Source organism: Kryptolebias marmoratus, linkage group LG9, assembly GCF_001649575.2.
Source record: "Kryptolebias marmoratus isolate JLee-2015 linkage group LG9, ASM164957v2, whole genome shotgun sequence".
NCBI classification, from domain to species: Eukaryota; Metazoa; Chordata; class Actinopteri; order Cyprinodontiformes; family Rivulidae; genus Kryptolebias; species Kryptolebias marmoratus.
Window position 1 is genome coordinate 3438025 of NC_051438.1, and position 14332 is coordinate 3452356.

The 14332-nt window shown below is 37.1% G+C and overlaps 1 protein-coding gene across 1 annotated transcript in view; it reads left to right on the forward strand.

The window, feature by feature from the left end:
• Window positions 1–12754, forward strand: part of slc7a11 (solute carrier family 7 member 11) — a 42315-nt gene extending 29561 nt beyond the window's left edge. Inside the window, exons 8-12 of the mRNA XM_017438249.3 lie at window positions 1439–1542; window positions 4521–4617; window positions 4713–4862; window positions 6191–6368; window positions 11306–12754. Of these exons, the coding sequence (XP_017293738.1) occupies window positions 1439–1542; window positions 4521–4617; window positions 4713–4862; window positions 6191–6368; window positions 11306–11361 (585 nt within the window). The 3' untranslated portion in view covers window positions 11362–12754. The remainder of the gene's footprint in view (window positions 1–1438; window positions 1543–4520; window positions 4618–4712; window positions 4863–6190; window positions 6369–11305) is intronic.
• The last annotated feature ends 1578 nt before the right edge of the window (window positions 12755–14332 follow it).

Sequence of the window (14332 nt, forward strand, 5' to 3'; positions counted from 1 at the left end):
CCTGCCTTCCTCACCAAGGAAATACTTACCACGTCCTCTGCTTACAGGTTCCTGGTTCCTGTAATTATTCCTGCTCCCGATTCACTGTAAAATAAACTCACTTCCTATTATCTTGGTCTCCCGTGTCTGTCTGACGCCGAGCTGCTCATTTTAGAATATTTACGAATCCTGACAATGGCAGATCTCACTAGAACGCACTAGAAAAATTATATATCCTGTCTGGCCTGGGAATGCCTTGAGATCCCCCAGAAGGAGCTGGAGAGTGTCACTGGGGAAAGGGATGCCTGGGTTTCCCTCCTGGACCTGTTGCCTTGTAACATGGATGGATGGATGGATGGATATATGTTTTCTGCATGTCATGAAATATATGAAAGTCTGGAGAGGTGAAACTAATTATTGTCCATTTCATCTTGCTGTCACTGACCTTAGTGATGTGTTCAAAATATTTACATTTTTTCTTATTCTTATTTTCGAAATTATAGAAGTTATATTATCTTAAGTTTATTCAAACCTGATAATTACCTTTTTATTTTCAGCATTATTAAACAAACGATAAACCTGCATGCAAAATAGAGAAGTTTATGTGTTAATTTAGGATTAGGAGCAGGGTCACAGCTTCAGGAACATAAACTTAAATTAAATTAAATTTGGGTTTTCTGAGGGGAATCCAGTTTCTTCCTACAGACCAAAAATATACTTTTCAGATTGAATAATAACTCTTGATTGTCCCTAGGGTTGTGTGTGAAAGGTTGTTTTTTTTTTTTTTTTTTGTCTCCTTTGCCTCCCTGTGGTGGACTTGCGATCTGTCCAGGGTGTCCCCCACCTCTCGCAGAAGAAATTATGGAGATAGACACCAGCTCCTCCAACCCCCCACCCCTACAAAAGCTGGATATAAAAATGGATGGATCAATACATTAAAGGACTCAATTATTTAAAATTCTATTTTCACTGATATCAACTACATTTGTATTTTAATACGTCTGAACATACAACAAATCTTGGTTTTGTATGAAAATGTTCTCTAAATGTAAATGTTTCCTCATCCTTGACACAGCTACAAAACAGTCTTTAAACAAAACTTGTGATGATTTTTGCATCTTTGATAAAACAGCTTTTGTACCTTTCAGTATTTTTGAGTCTCTTGTGTTGCCCTTTAGACTAGCAGTATTTTAATTTGGCATAGAGAGTTTTATTCAGTTTCTGAACGACTCTTCACACAAATTGGCACCAATCTGCCTAGACTTAGAGATACTGAAAGTTTGATTTAGTATGTTAGAAATGAACTAACCTTCAACTTTCTTATTATTTTCAGGTTTTCATGAAAGTGTGGCCCTGCAGAATGTTTTGATTCCTCTTATTATGGGTCACTTCTGCCTTTAAAGCAGTAATTATTCTACTCTCACTTTAATCAACAACAACTTTGTTTGACTTCCTTTAGACATTTTCAGAGAAGCTTCTGGGGAACTTTTCGATTGCAGTCCCAGTGTTTGTGGCCTTGTCTTGCTTCGGTTCCATGAACGGCTCCCTCTTTTCTTTATCAAGGTACAGATTTGTATTTTTTATTTGCCCCATCAGATTGGTTTATACACATTCTAAGCAAAATGACTAAAACTTCATCCTGTCCGGTAGCATCTTCCAGGTTATTGATGAGGTCAAATATTTGGGACATTACATCACCGCTGACCTGTCTGATGATAAAGATATTCACAGGGAGCGTTGTAATCAATATGTACAAGCTAATATGCTTCTTCGGAAGTTCTCCATGTGTTCAGTATCTGTTAAAACTGCACTTTTCAAAGCATATTGTACTCCAATGTATACAGCCCACCTGTGGCGGTGCTACAGGAAAAGCAGTATGAATAAATTTTAGGTCGCTTATAATGATGGCATGAGGATGCTCCTTAGAGTGCCGCGATGGAGCCGTGCCAGTCAGATGTTTGTGAATGCCAATGTACCAACTTGCGCTGCTGTGCTTCAAAACATTATGCACAGATGTATGTGTAGATTAACAGACTCTGCAAACAGTATCATTCAGACTTTGATCAATCCTGTTTAAAGCTCAATAAGGTTCTTCTCCAGTTTGTGGAATCACTGGTGCTTTAGTTTATATGTCAGTGAATGATTATTTTATTTTTATTTTTTATTTCTTATTTCTATTTTTACTTCATTTTTTATTGTTCTGTCTGTTTATGGACCATAATTGTGTCTAATAAAGAGGATTGATTGATTGATTAAAACCCTGTACATATTTAATTTAAACATGCACCAGTAATGCCTAATAATATGGCTAGGACAGATGTGAAATTTTTTATATTGTTACAGTGGCACAGGGCTGTTAGTGGAATACATTGTGGTCAGTATGTTAGAAACTGACGAAACTGTGCAAATGTAAGGATTAGAATAACTTAGGGCTTGACATGGTTTGTGTGTTCACAAGCTGTTGGAAACTTGTCGATTTGCACATGCGTGCACACACACACACAGATACATATTCAGTTTTGGGTCTGCTGCACCATAGTAATTGACTCAGGAGCCTACAGTTTTTACTGCAGACAAATACATGGTAATAGTACAATATTTTGTCAACTGTCAAAAAAAAACTAAGTGATTTCACTACAGATATTAGACAGTCTTTGTGTCAATGGGGCTCTCTGAATGTATCTGAATATGGACAACTACAAACCTCCTCAAAGTATTTTTTAAAATAAGCATCTTTGTTATTTTTCTTCCTCTGCTGGTGGTTTAACTCACAGTTCTGTCTGTTGTGTGTTTGATACAACTTTTTGAATTGAAATTTAATCCTCACACATGGGATCATCAGCATGCATGAACTGCATGGTCACGCTATCCAGGCTGAACATAGTTATTCACAAAGGGACTTGTGGGACCTTGCAGACGGGAGAGACAATGATGTTTATGTCACACATCCATTGCTGTTGAACAAAGAATCCTTCAGTCTCAAACAAAGGCCAGGTCACTGATATAAAGTCATTGGCGATTTATGATACATCTCTAAAGCCCTTTGATGTGCATTCACACCCCTTCTTATGCAAAATGGTAAAATGGCTTGCACTTGTATAGCTCTTTATCTAGTCCAAGGACCCCAAAGCGCTTCACACAACAGTCATTCACACATTTATACACTGATGGCAGTACACTACATTGTAGCCACAGCTGCCCTGGGGTGGGCTGACAAAGGTGAGGCTGCCATCACACCGGTGTCACTGAGCCCTCTGACCACCACCAGTAGTAGGCAAGGCGTGGGAAGTGTCTTGCCCAAGGACACAACGGCTGAGACTGACAGAGTTGGGGCTTGAACCAGCAACCCTCCAGTTACAGAATGAATTCTTACCTCCTGAGCCACTGCCGCCCAGCCACAGCCGCCCAGTGGCTCAGGAGGTCAAATATTATCCACATTGATTTACTATGCTATTTCATATTGACTGGGTGTTTCTTGAAATCAATTTATTGCTTTTGTATTACTACATAAAATTTACATATATCTGTCAAAAATGACCCATCCATATAAGTATGATTTAAAGTTAAATTACTTAATAATATAATAACAACTATAATAACAGTTTAAGTTAAGTAGTTTAACTGTGAGTGGAGCCAAGCAAAACATGATCAAACAAAACAAAACACCACTGATTACATCACTAAAGCACAGATTGCCATATCAGGTTTTACATGCTTCACAAATGACCACATCATGTTTGTGTTCCTTGTACATGTCCATATTCTCCACTTGCATCAGTAAGCACTAACCATTTGATCCGTTGCGTCCACTATTCCTTTTTAATTACTTAGGTTTAGTTATTTTGCCTTTCTCTTCTTCATATAGCTTACCATGGTCATGTTGCCGTTGAATCCAAATTCTGAGCTATAAATCTCCCATGATTTGGATGGCTTCATGATAGGTGGTATGTCAGAATTGATCTGCAAAGAGTACCAACAATGGTCAGTGTTTTCTTGAAGAGCTTCTCAGCCAGAGGGACACTGGTGAAAAAGTTATACATTGTCTTGTTGCAACCTATGAATGAGGGTAAAAAGATTGTAAATTTACTCAACATTTGGATGGATAAATACACATTATGAAAGAAAGAGATGATGTAGGAACTGTACTAAAACTTAAACATTCATCACCATCATCATTTTATTCTAATCGGGTATCTGTGGGATGTTCTCAATGTCTCATTTTATAAAAATTAAATAATCTCCTTCTGCCAGCTTGGTGTCACATACCACAGCAGATCTTTAGATGTCCAGGGGGGTCAGGGTAAGGGTTGTTTCAGCACCAGATGCAGAATTAGGCAGGGAGTTCTACTGTTATTGATAATTGTATTTATAATATAATAACATTTAATAAAATTAAATATATTGCAAAAAGGCAAATTCACAGTGAGATGAAAACTGTCTTGTATCACTCATAGACAAAGAAACATAAACAGCATGTCAATAGTGTCAGAATGAATATTCACTTGTTGACTGTTTATCTGTGCTGTGTATGTGTTCCTCAGAATGTTCTATGTAGCTTCACGTGAAGGACACCTCCCTGAGGTCCTGTCTATGATCCACATTCGCAGACACACTCCGCTGGCTGCTGTCATCATACTGGTCAGTTTACTGCCCAAAGTCACAAAAATGTTCACTGACAGCACTAGCTTCATTGAGTGATCAAAATACAATTTTGTGTGTGTTTGTGTGTCTAGTACCCTATGACCATTCTTCAGCTTTTTGTTGGGGACATCTACAGTCTGTTGAACTTCATGAGTTGCCTGCGATGGCTGTTCATCGGTGTGGTTGTCCTTGGTTTACTCTACCTCCGATATACCAAGCCTGAACTCCCCCGCCCATTCAAGGTCTGGTTTCAACCATTTTACACATGTAACTATTCCAAACTATGCCTGGGTGAAACCTGAATACTTTAACTAAAACACAAGTCACTCACCTTGTTTTGCAGTCTGTTAGCTCTTTTGCATTTGATAATTCCTGTACAAATATCAGGCTATATTTCTGCCTAAAACACTACCTGCAGTCATCTCAGTGTTTACTGACATGCTGTCTGGACTTCAGTAATTGGGTCTTAATAAATATGTTATCTGGAGTCTTTTAATAATTCTGGTTTTGTCATAATGGCATTCTAAGGGAAATAAGACTTAAATTCTTACATTGGTGAAGAATTTAGACAAAAATGAGCTTTGGAGATTCACAATAAACTATTTATTCTGCCATAAATCCTATATTAAAATCTGTAGATTATCAGATGGTTTCAGTCTGCATCGATGTGATTAACACCCCAGGTGCACAGTCTAAGTTCGCCACACTCAGGGTTGCAGTATTTGGCACAGTTTAAGAGACTGTCACTGGGTTGTGACTGTTCAAGACTAGCTGGCAAACAGCATATGCAAGGGAGTCTCCAAAATGTCTTGAAACGTCTGCAGTGTTTCCTTGCGAGCCAAAGAGTTTTGAAAGTTTGAACATATAAAAAAAAATGTGCAGCATAAAATTTCTTAAAAACCTCTCAAAATAATTGCAGAGCTGTTGTGGGGATGTCAAAGACTTTTTTACTTTCATTTCCATACAGTAATTCTAGAATATTAGTTGTATCTTGACTCCTCCATTGGAGCTCTACTCTCCAAGAGAAAACATTTGAGGATACACCCCTGAATGTTGAGGTCTAACTACACTAATAATAATTTAAAAAAAAATAAAAAAACTGGTCCAAATCTGCCTATCTTCATTTCAAAAGTGTAGTCCAGTAGAATAAATCATATATGTGAGGGTGGCTGCCAAGATGGGGCCGAGGTGGGTTGGATGTAAGGAGAGTTGGGCAATGAAATATTGTACATTGCCTAGAATACCGTTTTGCAAGCTGTACAAACATTCAGTGAAACTGCAGCTGGAAATTTACTTGTTCTCTCAAAATTTTGAGTTCCCAAGTAGTCCCCAAGAGGCACAGCCCAGTGAGACACACATTTACCAACCTCTGATTTGGCTGGAAAATGACAGCAACAACTCTCTTAGAAAATTCTGCTAATTAAGGTCAAGACTTTGTTTTACAACATGTCTAAGCTTTTTCATTGAAATAAACTAAAAGTTTAGATTTATAATATTGTAAATATTTGTTTTTGAACAATACACTTCTTGATCCAAACAGTATATAATATGAGTTTTGTTTTGTCCATAGGTGCCGATCTTCATCCCAGTAGTGTTCTGTTTCGCATGTTTCTTCATGGTCTTCCTGTCTTTGTACTCGGACCCTATTAACACAGGAATTGGATTTGCCATTTCCTTCACTGGTATTCCTGCCTATTACATTTTTATTTACTTCAACAACAGACCAAAGTGGCTTCAGAAGTCTTTAGGTATGTCATTGCCCAAATTACAGAATATTATGATGTTGATTATTAAGATGTTGTTTGTTTTGGTGTTGTTTTTTTAGATAAATTACTTTGTCCATTGAGAAACAAATAACTCAAAAATTTACTTTATTTTTTGGTTCTTTTATCTCAAAGAAAGTATCTCAGAGAAAGTTCCCAAATAAATGCACCACAATTACATTTAACTTTTTTATTGTAGACACTTTTTTTCTTTTTCTTTCCAAAAAACATTAAAAAACAAAAGACGTTTTGCTTCTCATCCAAGGAGCTTTTTAAATTCAAAAAGTAGAGCGTGTGGTGTTCAAGCTTTTAAACTGAGATGATTCTTTTCCTTTCTTTTTTACATTATTTACTTAATTATAGATATGAATTATTGTATTTTCCGCACTATAGGGCGCACTGTATTACAAGACGCACTGTATTACAAGACGCACTGTCAATGAATGGTCCATTTTCAAATTTTTTTCATATATAAAAAGCGTACCAGGCAATAAGGCGCACCTCACAATTTTTTTAAATTTGCACGGACCGTGTGCGCCACGCTCCATTCAAAATGGACGATTTCTAGCAGAGCTGGTTCGCCTGTATCAGCATTTATATAATTTATATGACCCCTCTATGAGAGATCACAAAGATAATCGTATGGTTCAAAACTCACGGAAGAATACTGCACTGAAGTAAGCGTCAAGTATAAACGCCTGCACCACTTGCTCAGGTCCGCGCTCCGTGCACGGAGCCCTGTCAAATCTACAAAGCGCGACTATAACTTAGCCTTTCAAATGCTGCAAACGGTGCAGCTTTGTAGTTTACCAAAGTCGTACTAAAAAATTATGACTTCTTACATAGGCGCTCTGGATTATAAGGTGCATTGTTGTTTTTTTGAGAAAATTGAAGGCTTTTAGGTGAGCCTTTTAGTTCGGAAAATAAAGTATGGACATTTTTTTTTCTTTCTGGTTTGTGGATTGATCAGCTTAACTCTCAACATATTAATTATTGGGAAAAAACTTAAGACTACCTGATTGTTACCTGATTGTTGGAGTCAGAGGGACAACTGGGTGTTTGACGTTCACAGACTGGTTGAAGGAGACCTAGTATCATCTGTGACTCCCAGATCTTAGTGGCTTACAAGGAATACAAAGAGAACTCAGTTAAGACTCATGCTACATTTTCTCATATTTCTCAGATTTTTTTTCTTTGTTTTTGTAAAACTTATTTTATCAGACACGTTACGTGCTGTTTTACTGGAAAAGCCTTGTTTTTTAATAATGCAGTGTTACTGAGATTAGCTAAAATGGCTTCTTTACAGTTTCATTGCAGCTTAATATCACAAGCACTTGTTGAGCTGTCTCAGTTCGTTTTTTTATTTTATTTTTTTTAAGGAAGAAGAGCAGAAATTAAACTAGCAAGGAGCTATTTGACAGAGAGACATTACATGTCCACAAATACTGTCGGAGACCATAGATCATGATGGAGTAGGTAGTACTCATTTTACTGTAGCTATTCTTCCATTTGTGTATTTTTAAAATTCTGGTTACTCTTAGTGTTAACTTAACAAGTAAGCCATACACAATCATCAGAGCCTTTTACAGATACATGGCAACCTGGAGCTTGTAGCCGTCTGTTTTTTTCAACCTTGCCTGTACAGGAGTGTGTCAAGTAAAATTAACAAAAACAATAGCTGTGAAAACCACTATCCACAAATGAATCTTTTGTTTTACTTAGCTTTACAGATGAACTGATAACACATTAATTGTTTTTAACAGGGCACACCCACAGTTCATGAGGCTTGCCAGACACCACATTCATTTTTAAAAAGCCAACTTGTAAATTCTTTGAAGCCTTAAAATGCAGCACCTCCTGTACTTGGCTCAACCTAAAATAATTCTAAACATGTAATAATGTGTACACCTCCAGAGTCTCTTGTGAATGAAGTCTAGATTAGTCAGTTGTATAACTGTAAATGTCTGGATAGAAAACATTTGGTCTCTTTTTGACCATATGCTCACAGCATATATTTGCTACAATCCACAAGCGTATCATAGCAATAGTTAATTTATCACAAAGGTTTGAAATGTAAAACGGTCTAAATGGGATATTTGTTTAAATTTTTTCTTAGCACTTATTTTATTGTCTTTGTCCGTCATGTTTTCTGTCCACCAGTGCAGTGCACTTTCACAAATAGTCAGAATCAGAACAAACACATGCAACAAGCCTATTGACAGTCCTGGAATACATAGGTTTGCCGAAGATACTAATTTTCTTTACAAAAAAATGTCAAAGGATTGAAACTACTAAGTACGCCTTTAAAACGTCATTGTCTTTAGTCATTTGACAACAACACATGCATATTACCTGCTGCCAAGGGCAAAACGGCAATAATCTTTTTGTATGCCTGTGTATGTGTGTGTTCGTTTGTCTGCTGTGTTAGCAAAATAGCTAATAAACATTGGATAATTTTAATGAAACTTTGAAAAAGTAAATATGGAATTTACACTTTACACTTTACACATCTACTGATTAACTTTTGGAGTCAGCCTCATTCAAGATGGCCACCACAGCTAAGTAACCTCAGCCTACACAAAAGTTTATACAACTCAGTCAATCCTACAGATATTGAGCTAAAATTTGCTCTTGTAGTAATTGAGAGTAATACATACTTCAAGCTCAACAAACTGCTCAACATATTTTTTATAACTCATTTTATATTATCTTTGCTAACAATAATTTTACAAGAAACAGGCTTAAAACAAAAGAGAGTGAAAAAAATGCTCAATTTAATGAAACTCTCAGAAATTATTCATTGAATGTACATCTACAACTGATTATCTTCAGAAGGCAACCCAATTTAAGATGGCCACTGCAACTAAATGACCTTAGCAAATACAAAAATTGCAAAAACTCAATCAGTGTGTTCAGATATTAAGCTAAAATTAGATGCTGTAGTAGCTGAGAGTCATTCTTGATACATACTCAGTGTTCGGTGCTGTATTTGTTCACATAAAAAGTTATTTTTTTAAGGTTTTGACCAACTAGCAGTAACTTTGTCATTTCTCAACATAAGATGATTTGAGTTTGAAGTGCCTGCATGAAGGCTGGCTGGTGATATGCATTCCTTGAGGAAATGCTCAGCCTGTATTTTTGATTGTGTTCTGACCAAAATTTAAGGCAAACAGTTTTAATTTTTTTGCTTTTGATTGTTTTTTTTGTTTGTTTGTTTGTTTGTTTTTATGCCAAAAAAATGAGAAACATTTCAAAATGAATAATGACTCCTCGTTTACCTAACTAAAATTACACAATGACTTGCCTAATGCCAAACTGCTTCATTCATTCAGTTTTGTTTTTTTTGTTCTACTTAGCCAGTTTTTCTCATGCACTGATAACAAATTATTTGATCTTCTCAGGCCACACTAATGCTTTTTGAGGCTCGCTTTTTGAGATTGAGTTCATTTTGATCATTCAAAAAAAGTCAACGAGCGAGTCATAACTGAAAATGTTGGAACAGAAAACATTTTGACCTCTTAATGACCAAACACAAACAGATTGAGCAATCTTGTAATAGTTCATGCATAAAGTTATTTTCAAGAAAAGGCTACAACACCATCATTCCTCAACACAAGATGATCTTAGTTTAAAACTCAGGCATGATAGCTTGTGGGGGATATGCATCCCTTAAAGAAATGCTCTGCCTTGAGTTTCGTTTATGTACTGACCAAAATTTAAGGCAAACGGTTTTAAATCTGTTTTCTGCCAAAAAATAAAACCATTTGGAAATACAGTGAGCAATACCTCTTTATTCACTAAACTAAAATTCCACCCAGCTTTAACCAAAGACTGTCACAATTTTGTGCCTAATGCCAAACTGCTTCATTCCTTCAGTTAGTTTGCCGTTTTACTTTTGCAGGTGCACTAATGACAAATTCATTATTCTGATCAGGGCACACCAATGGCTTATGAAGCTTTCCAGACACCCTCTGAGATGGCTTCACCATCTTTTTACAAGGCTAATGGGCGTGTCTTTTGATGCCAAAACTATTGCACCTCTTGTACCTACCTTGGGATGAAATAACTACAGACATATAATGACTCATACACCTTCTGAATCTTTTGTGCATAAAGTCTAGTGTAGTTACTGGTGTTGCCAACTTAATGACTTTGTTGTTACATTAAGCAAGTAGTCAGATCCTTCTGCAGCATCCATTACAGTTGAATGCACAAAACTAAATATGCAAACTAGGTGTTGGCAACATTTACTGGCTTTTAGGACAGCCGATGATTTCTTTACTGAGGTGTTGGCAACAGTTGTAGTTAAACCCATAATTGTAAATGTCCAGGTAGAAAACATTTGGCCTCTTGCTGACCACCCAATCCCAACTCTCAACTCATTGACCTTTGGAGTTGACCCAAATCGAGATGCCACAACAGCTAATAAAACTTAGCCAACACAAACATGGTTATAAATTAATCAAGTGTAACTGAGCTGAAGTTTGATGTGGTAGTGGCTGAGAGTCATCTTCAACACATATTGTGTTCTGAGCTTCATCAGATTTCATGAAATCTAACAATATTACCTGAGATTATGCATAAAGTTAATTTGAAAGCTTCATCGAAACAACTGTACCTCTGTCATTTCTCATCATAGTATGATCTTAGTTTAAAAGTCTTGCATGGAGGGTGAATACTAGGCCCTTATTACTTCATTGGGTTTCTTACTGTCTAATGCATTGACTGAATAGTTCACTTAGCTGCGCTTTACACTGCAGAGGTGATTACCTAGCAGAAAATGAGAAGAACTCTCGGCAAAAAGCTGTTACAGAAACTAAATGTTTATAAGTACTTGTTGTAGGAATCTGAAGTGAACAGTCTTTGTTTATCATTACTTCACATCAGTTTTCTGAGAACATGTTTTTTCTTTGTGCCCACAGATTCCTTCAACAGAACTTTGCAGATCATCCTGGAGGTGGCTCCTGCTGAATTATAACAACCCGACACTATACACACAAAGGCACAAAACAAACACTAAACTCTATTTTCCCCACTCCCTAAAAAAAGGGGCTTAAGATTTAAGGACTTATTTTCAAATAAAAGACCAGTGGGACAAACTGGTCCTTTGGGGTTTTACATTCGGTTAGGATTTTTTAAACAACTGATGTTTGTGTTGAAAGTAGCCAAATGAAAATATTTTCTATGCATGTTTACAATAGGACGTTTGAGTTTTGTTAGTGTAAAAAATTGTCACCATTATTATCAGTAAAACTTTTCAGCAACTAATAATACTGTCCTAAACAATCTTAAAACGTTGTCATAAAATAATACCTTTCATTTATTGACAGCTTGTCAATTTTATCTTAAAGTAAATAAAAGCTTTCTGTTGATAAATTATCAAACTGCTTTATTTGTTAAATAATATCCAGTCAAATAAGTTCCCCTGTAAATTGAGGTAGGGGTGTGTCCTTTGTCATTTTTCTTTTCTTTTTAAAATTTTATGTTAGTCAGAAAGTGAGAATTGGTGTACCGCTGTCCACAATGTGACTTAATTCTTTAAGACAGCATTTATAAATGAGTTAAACAAATAATAATTTTCTAGTAATTAATAAAAACTTCTTTACAACTGAGAAAGATGATTGATGATATTTTTAGTTTGAGAAATACCGGAATAATTATGTTAAATTGACTCTTTTCACATGTTGACTGACTTCATCCAGGTTTTCCCATGCAGCTCATAGAAGCTCATAAAAAACTTCCAATGTATAATTTGCTGGAAGGACAAATTGACTTGGAGCCCCGGTGATGATTAGGGTACAGAAATGAATGAAAATCAAAATAAGCGTAGTGTGTTTGTGTGTGTAGTCTGGGTTTGTGTGTGTAGTCTGTGGCTCCTCTCTGTTCCCCCTGGGTAGGATTGTCAGGTAATCTGTCTGTAGAGCTGCTGGCCCGTGGCACGATGAGTTCCCTCTCAGCTCCGTGTCCTATAAACAGAGACATTTTACTGCTGATGAGAAGATAGCAGCCTGGGAAAAAAATACCCAGGAGCTTTTATTTTAGGGCTGAGCCATCAAAAATTTGGCTCAGCACTAGCTAACATCAGAATCTGTGTAAGATGTTTCTTCTCTGCTGGCATACACATATATATGAAAATCCTGATCCTTCATGAGCTGTCATCACTGTCTTAGATGACAAAATTACATTTATCAAGGTTCTTTTAAACCATTTTAAAGATGAAAAACTTCTGTTTTGACAAAACAACGCTTGGTTTATTACGTATTTAGCTGTAAGATTATACAGGATTAGTTTTTGCTTGAGGTGGTTTTGAAAAACAAGAGTCCAACAAGAGTAGTATTACTGAGTGAATAAAGGAAATGGCTTAATGACAATGTTTTTTGTCTGTATGTCTGTTACCAAAATAGCTCATGGAACTGTAATTTTTTTTTTTACTCAACATATATTTTGAGCACTAACAGGTGTGCAAGATTTTTTATTTAAATTTTGCCAATAATTACTTGGATTTAATTCTGTCTGTCTGTAAGCAAAATCTCTCATGAACCACCTAACAAGTTTAAATGAAAGTTTAGGAAAACAATGAATGGATGTAGCTCTACATTTGATTACATTTTAAAACCAAAAAAACAGACGCCTGCCACAGCCAAGTGACCTTAGAAAACACAAAAACTGCTATAACTCAGTAAATTTTACAAACTTTGGTGTGGTTGTAGATGAGGTTTTTTGACAACACAGTAGTCTAAGTACCACTCATTGCTCAACATCTTTGCGTAAAACCTTGGCATTAACTGATTAGGTCAGTTGTGTCCAATTTGCAGAAAGTATTCATTGAATGTACATCTACAACTGTTTAACTTTTGGAGCCAATCTAAATCAAGATGGCTGCTACAGCTAATTCACAATAGCCAACACAAAAATGTCTTTAATTTGTTTAATTTTACAGACACTGAGCTAAAATTTGATGTCTGTGCAAGCAGGATGGTTATCGATGAGTCGGGTGGGTGGGGGGAGGTTGGTAGGTGGGCATGGAGGACTTTCGGAGACAGGTTTCAACTGTGACACATGAAATGTAGGGTGTATCCTCATGAATGAGGGCAGACGGTGTCTGATGGCTGAGGGGTTAATAATCCATTCCACCGGGTACGGGCCGATGAATTTGGGTGCCAACTTCTTAGGTGTGTCCTTGATATTAATGTTGCGGGTGGATAACCATACCTTTTGTTCAGTTTGATAAAGTGGAGTGGCTTAACAATGATGATCGGCAAACCTTTTGTTCTGTTGGCCTGTTCTAAGAAGGGCATCTCAAGTTTGTCTCCAGATCCGGTGGCAACGGCGTATATGGTCTTGAACGGAGGGGACCAGGATCTCAGTTTCCTGGCTGGGAAATAGAGGAGGATTATACCCCAGAGAGGCTTTGAAGGGAGAATAACCAGTGGCGGCGGAGGTATGGCTATTGTGGGCATATTACACCCAGGACAAATGTTTACACCAAGATGATAGGTTATTGTTTATGACGCACCTGAGCGCAGATTCCAGTTCTTGGTTACATCTCTCTGTTTGACCGTTGGATTGTGGATGATAACCTGAGGTAAGACTCACCTTGGCACCAAGGGCGTTGCAGAAAGCCTTCCAGACTTGGGAAACGAATTGTGGTCCCCAATCCGAGACAATGTCCAGGGGAATGCCGTGTAAACAGTACACGTAAGTAACCAGGAGCTCAGCGGCCGCAAAAGCGGTAGGTAGCAGCCAAGGGGATGGTGTGCAGCTTTAGAAAACATGTCAATGATAGATAAAATGACTGTTTTACCGTCTGATAGGGGCAATCCGGTGACAAAGTCTAAGGCGATGTGTGACCACGGACATGCAGGGGAAGGCAGAGGTAATAGATGGCCTGCCGGTGGTTTGTTGCCGGACTTTTCCAGTCACAGGTAGGACAGGCAGAGACAAACTCT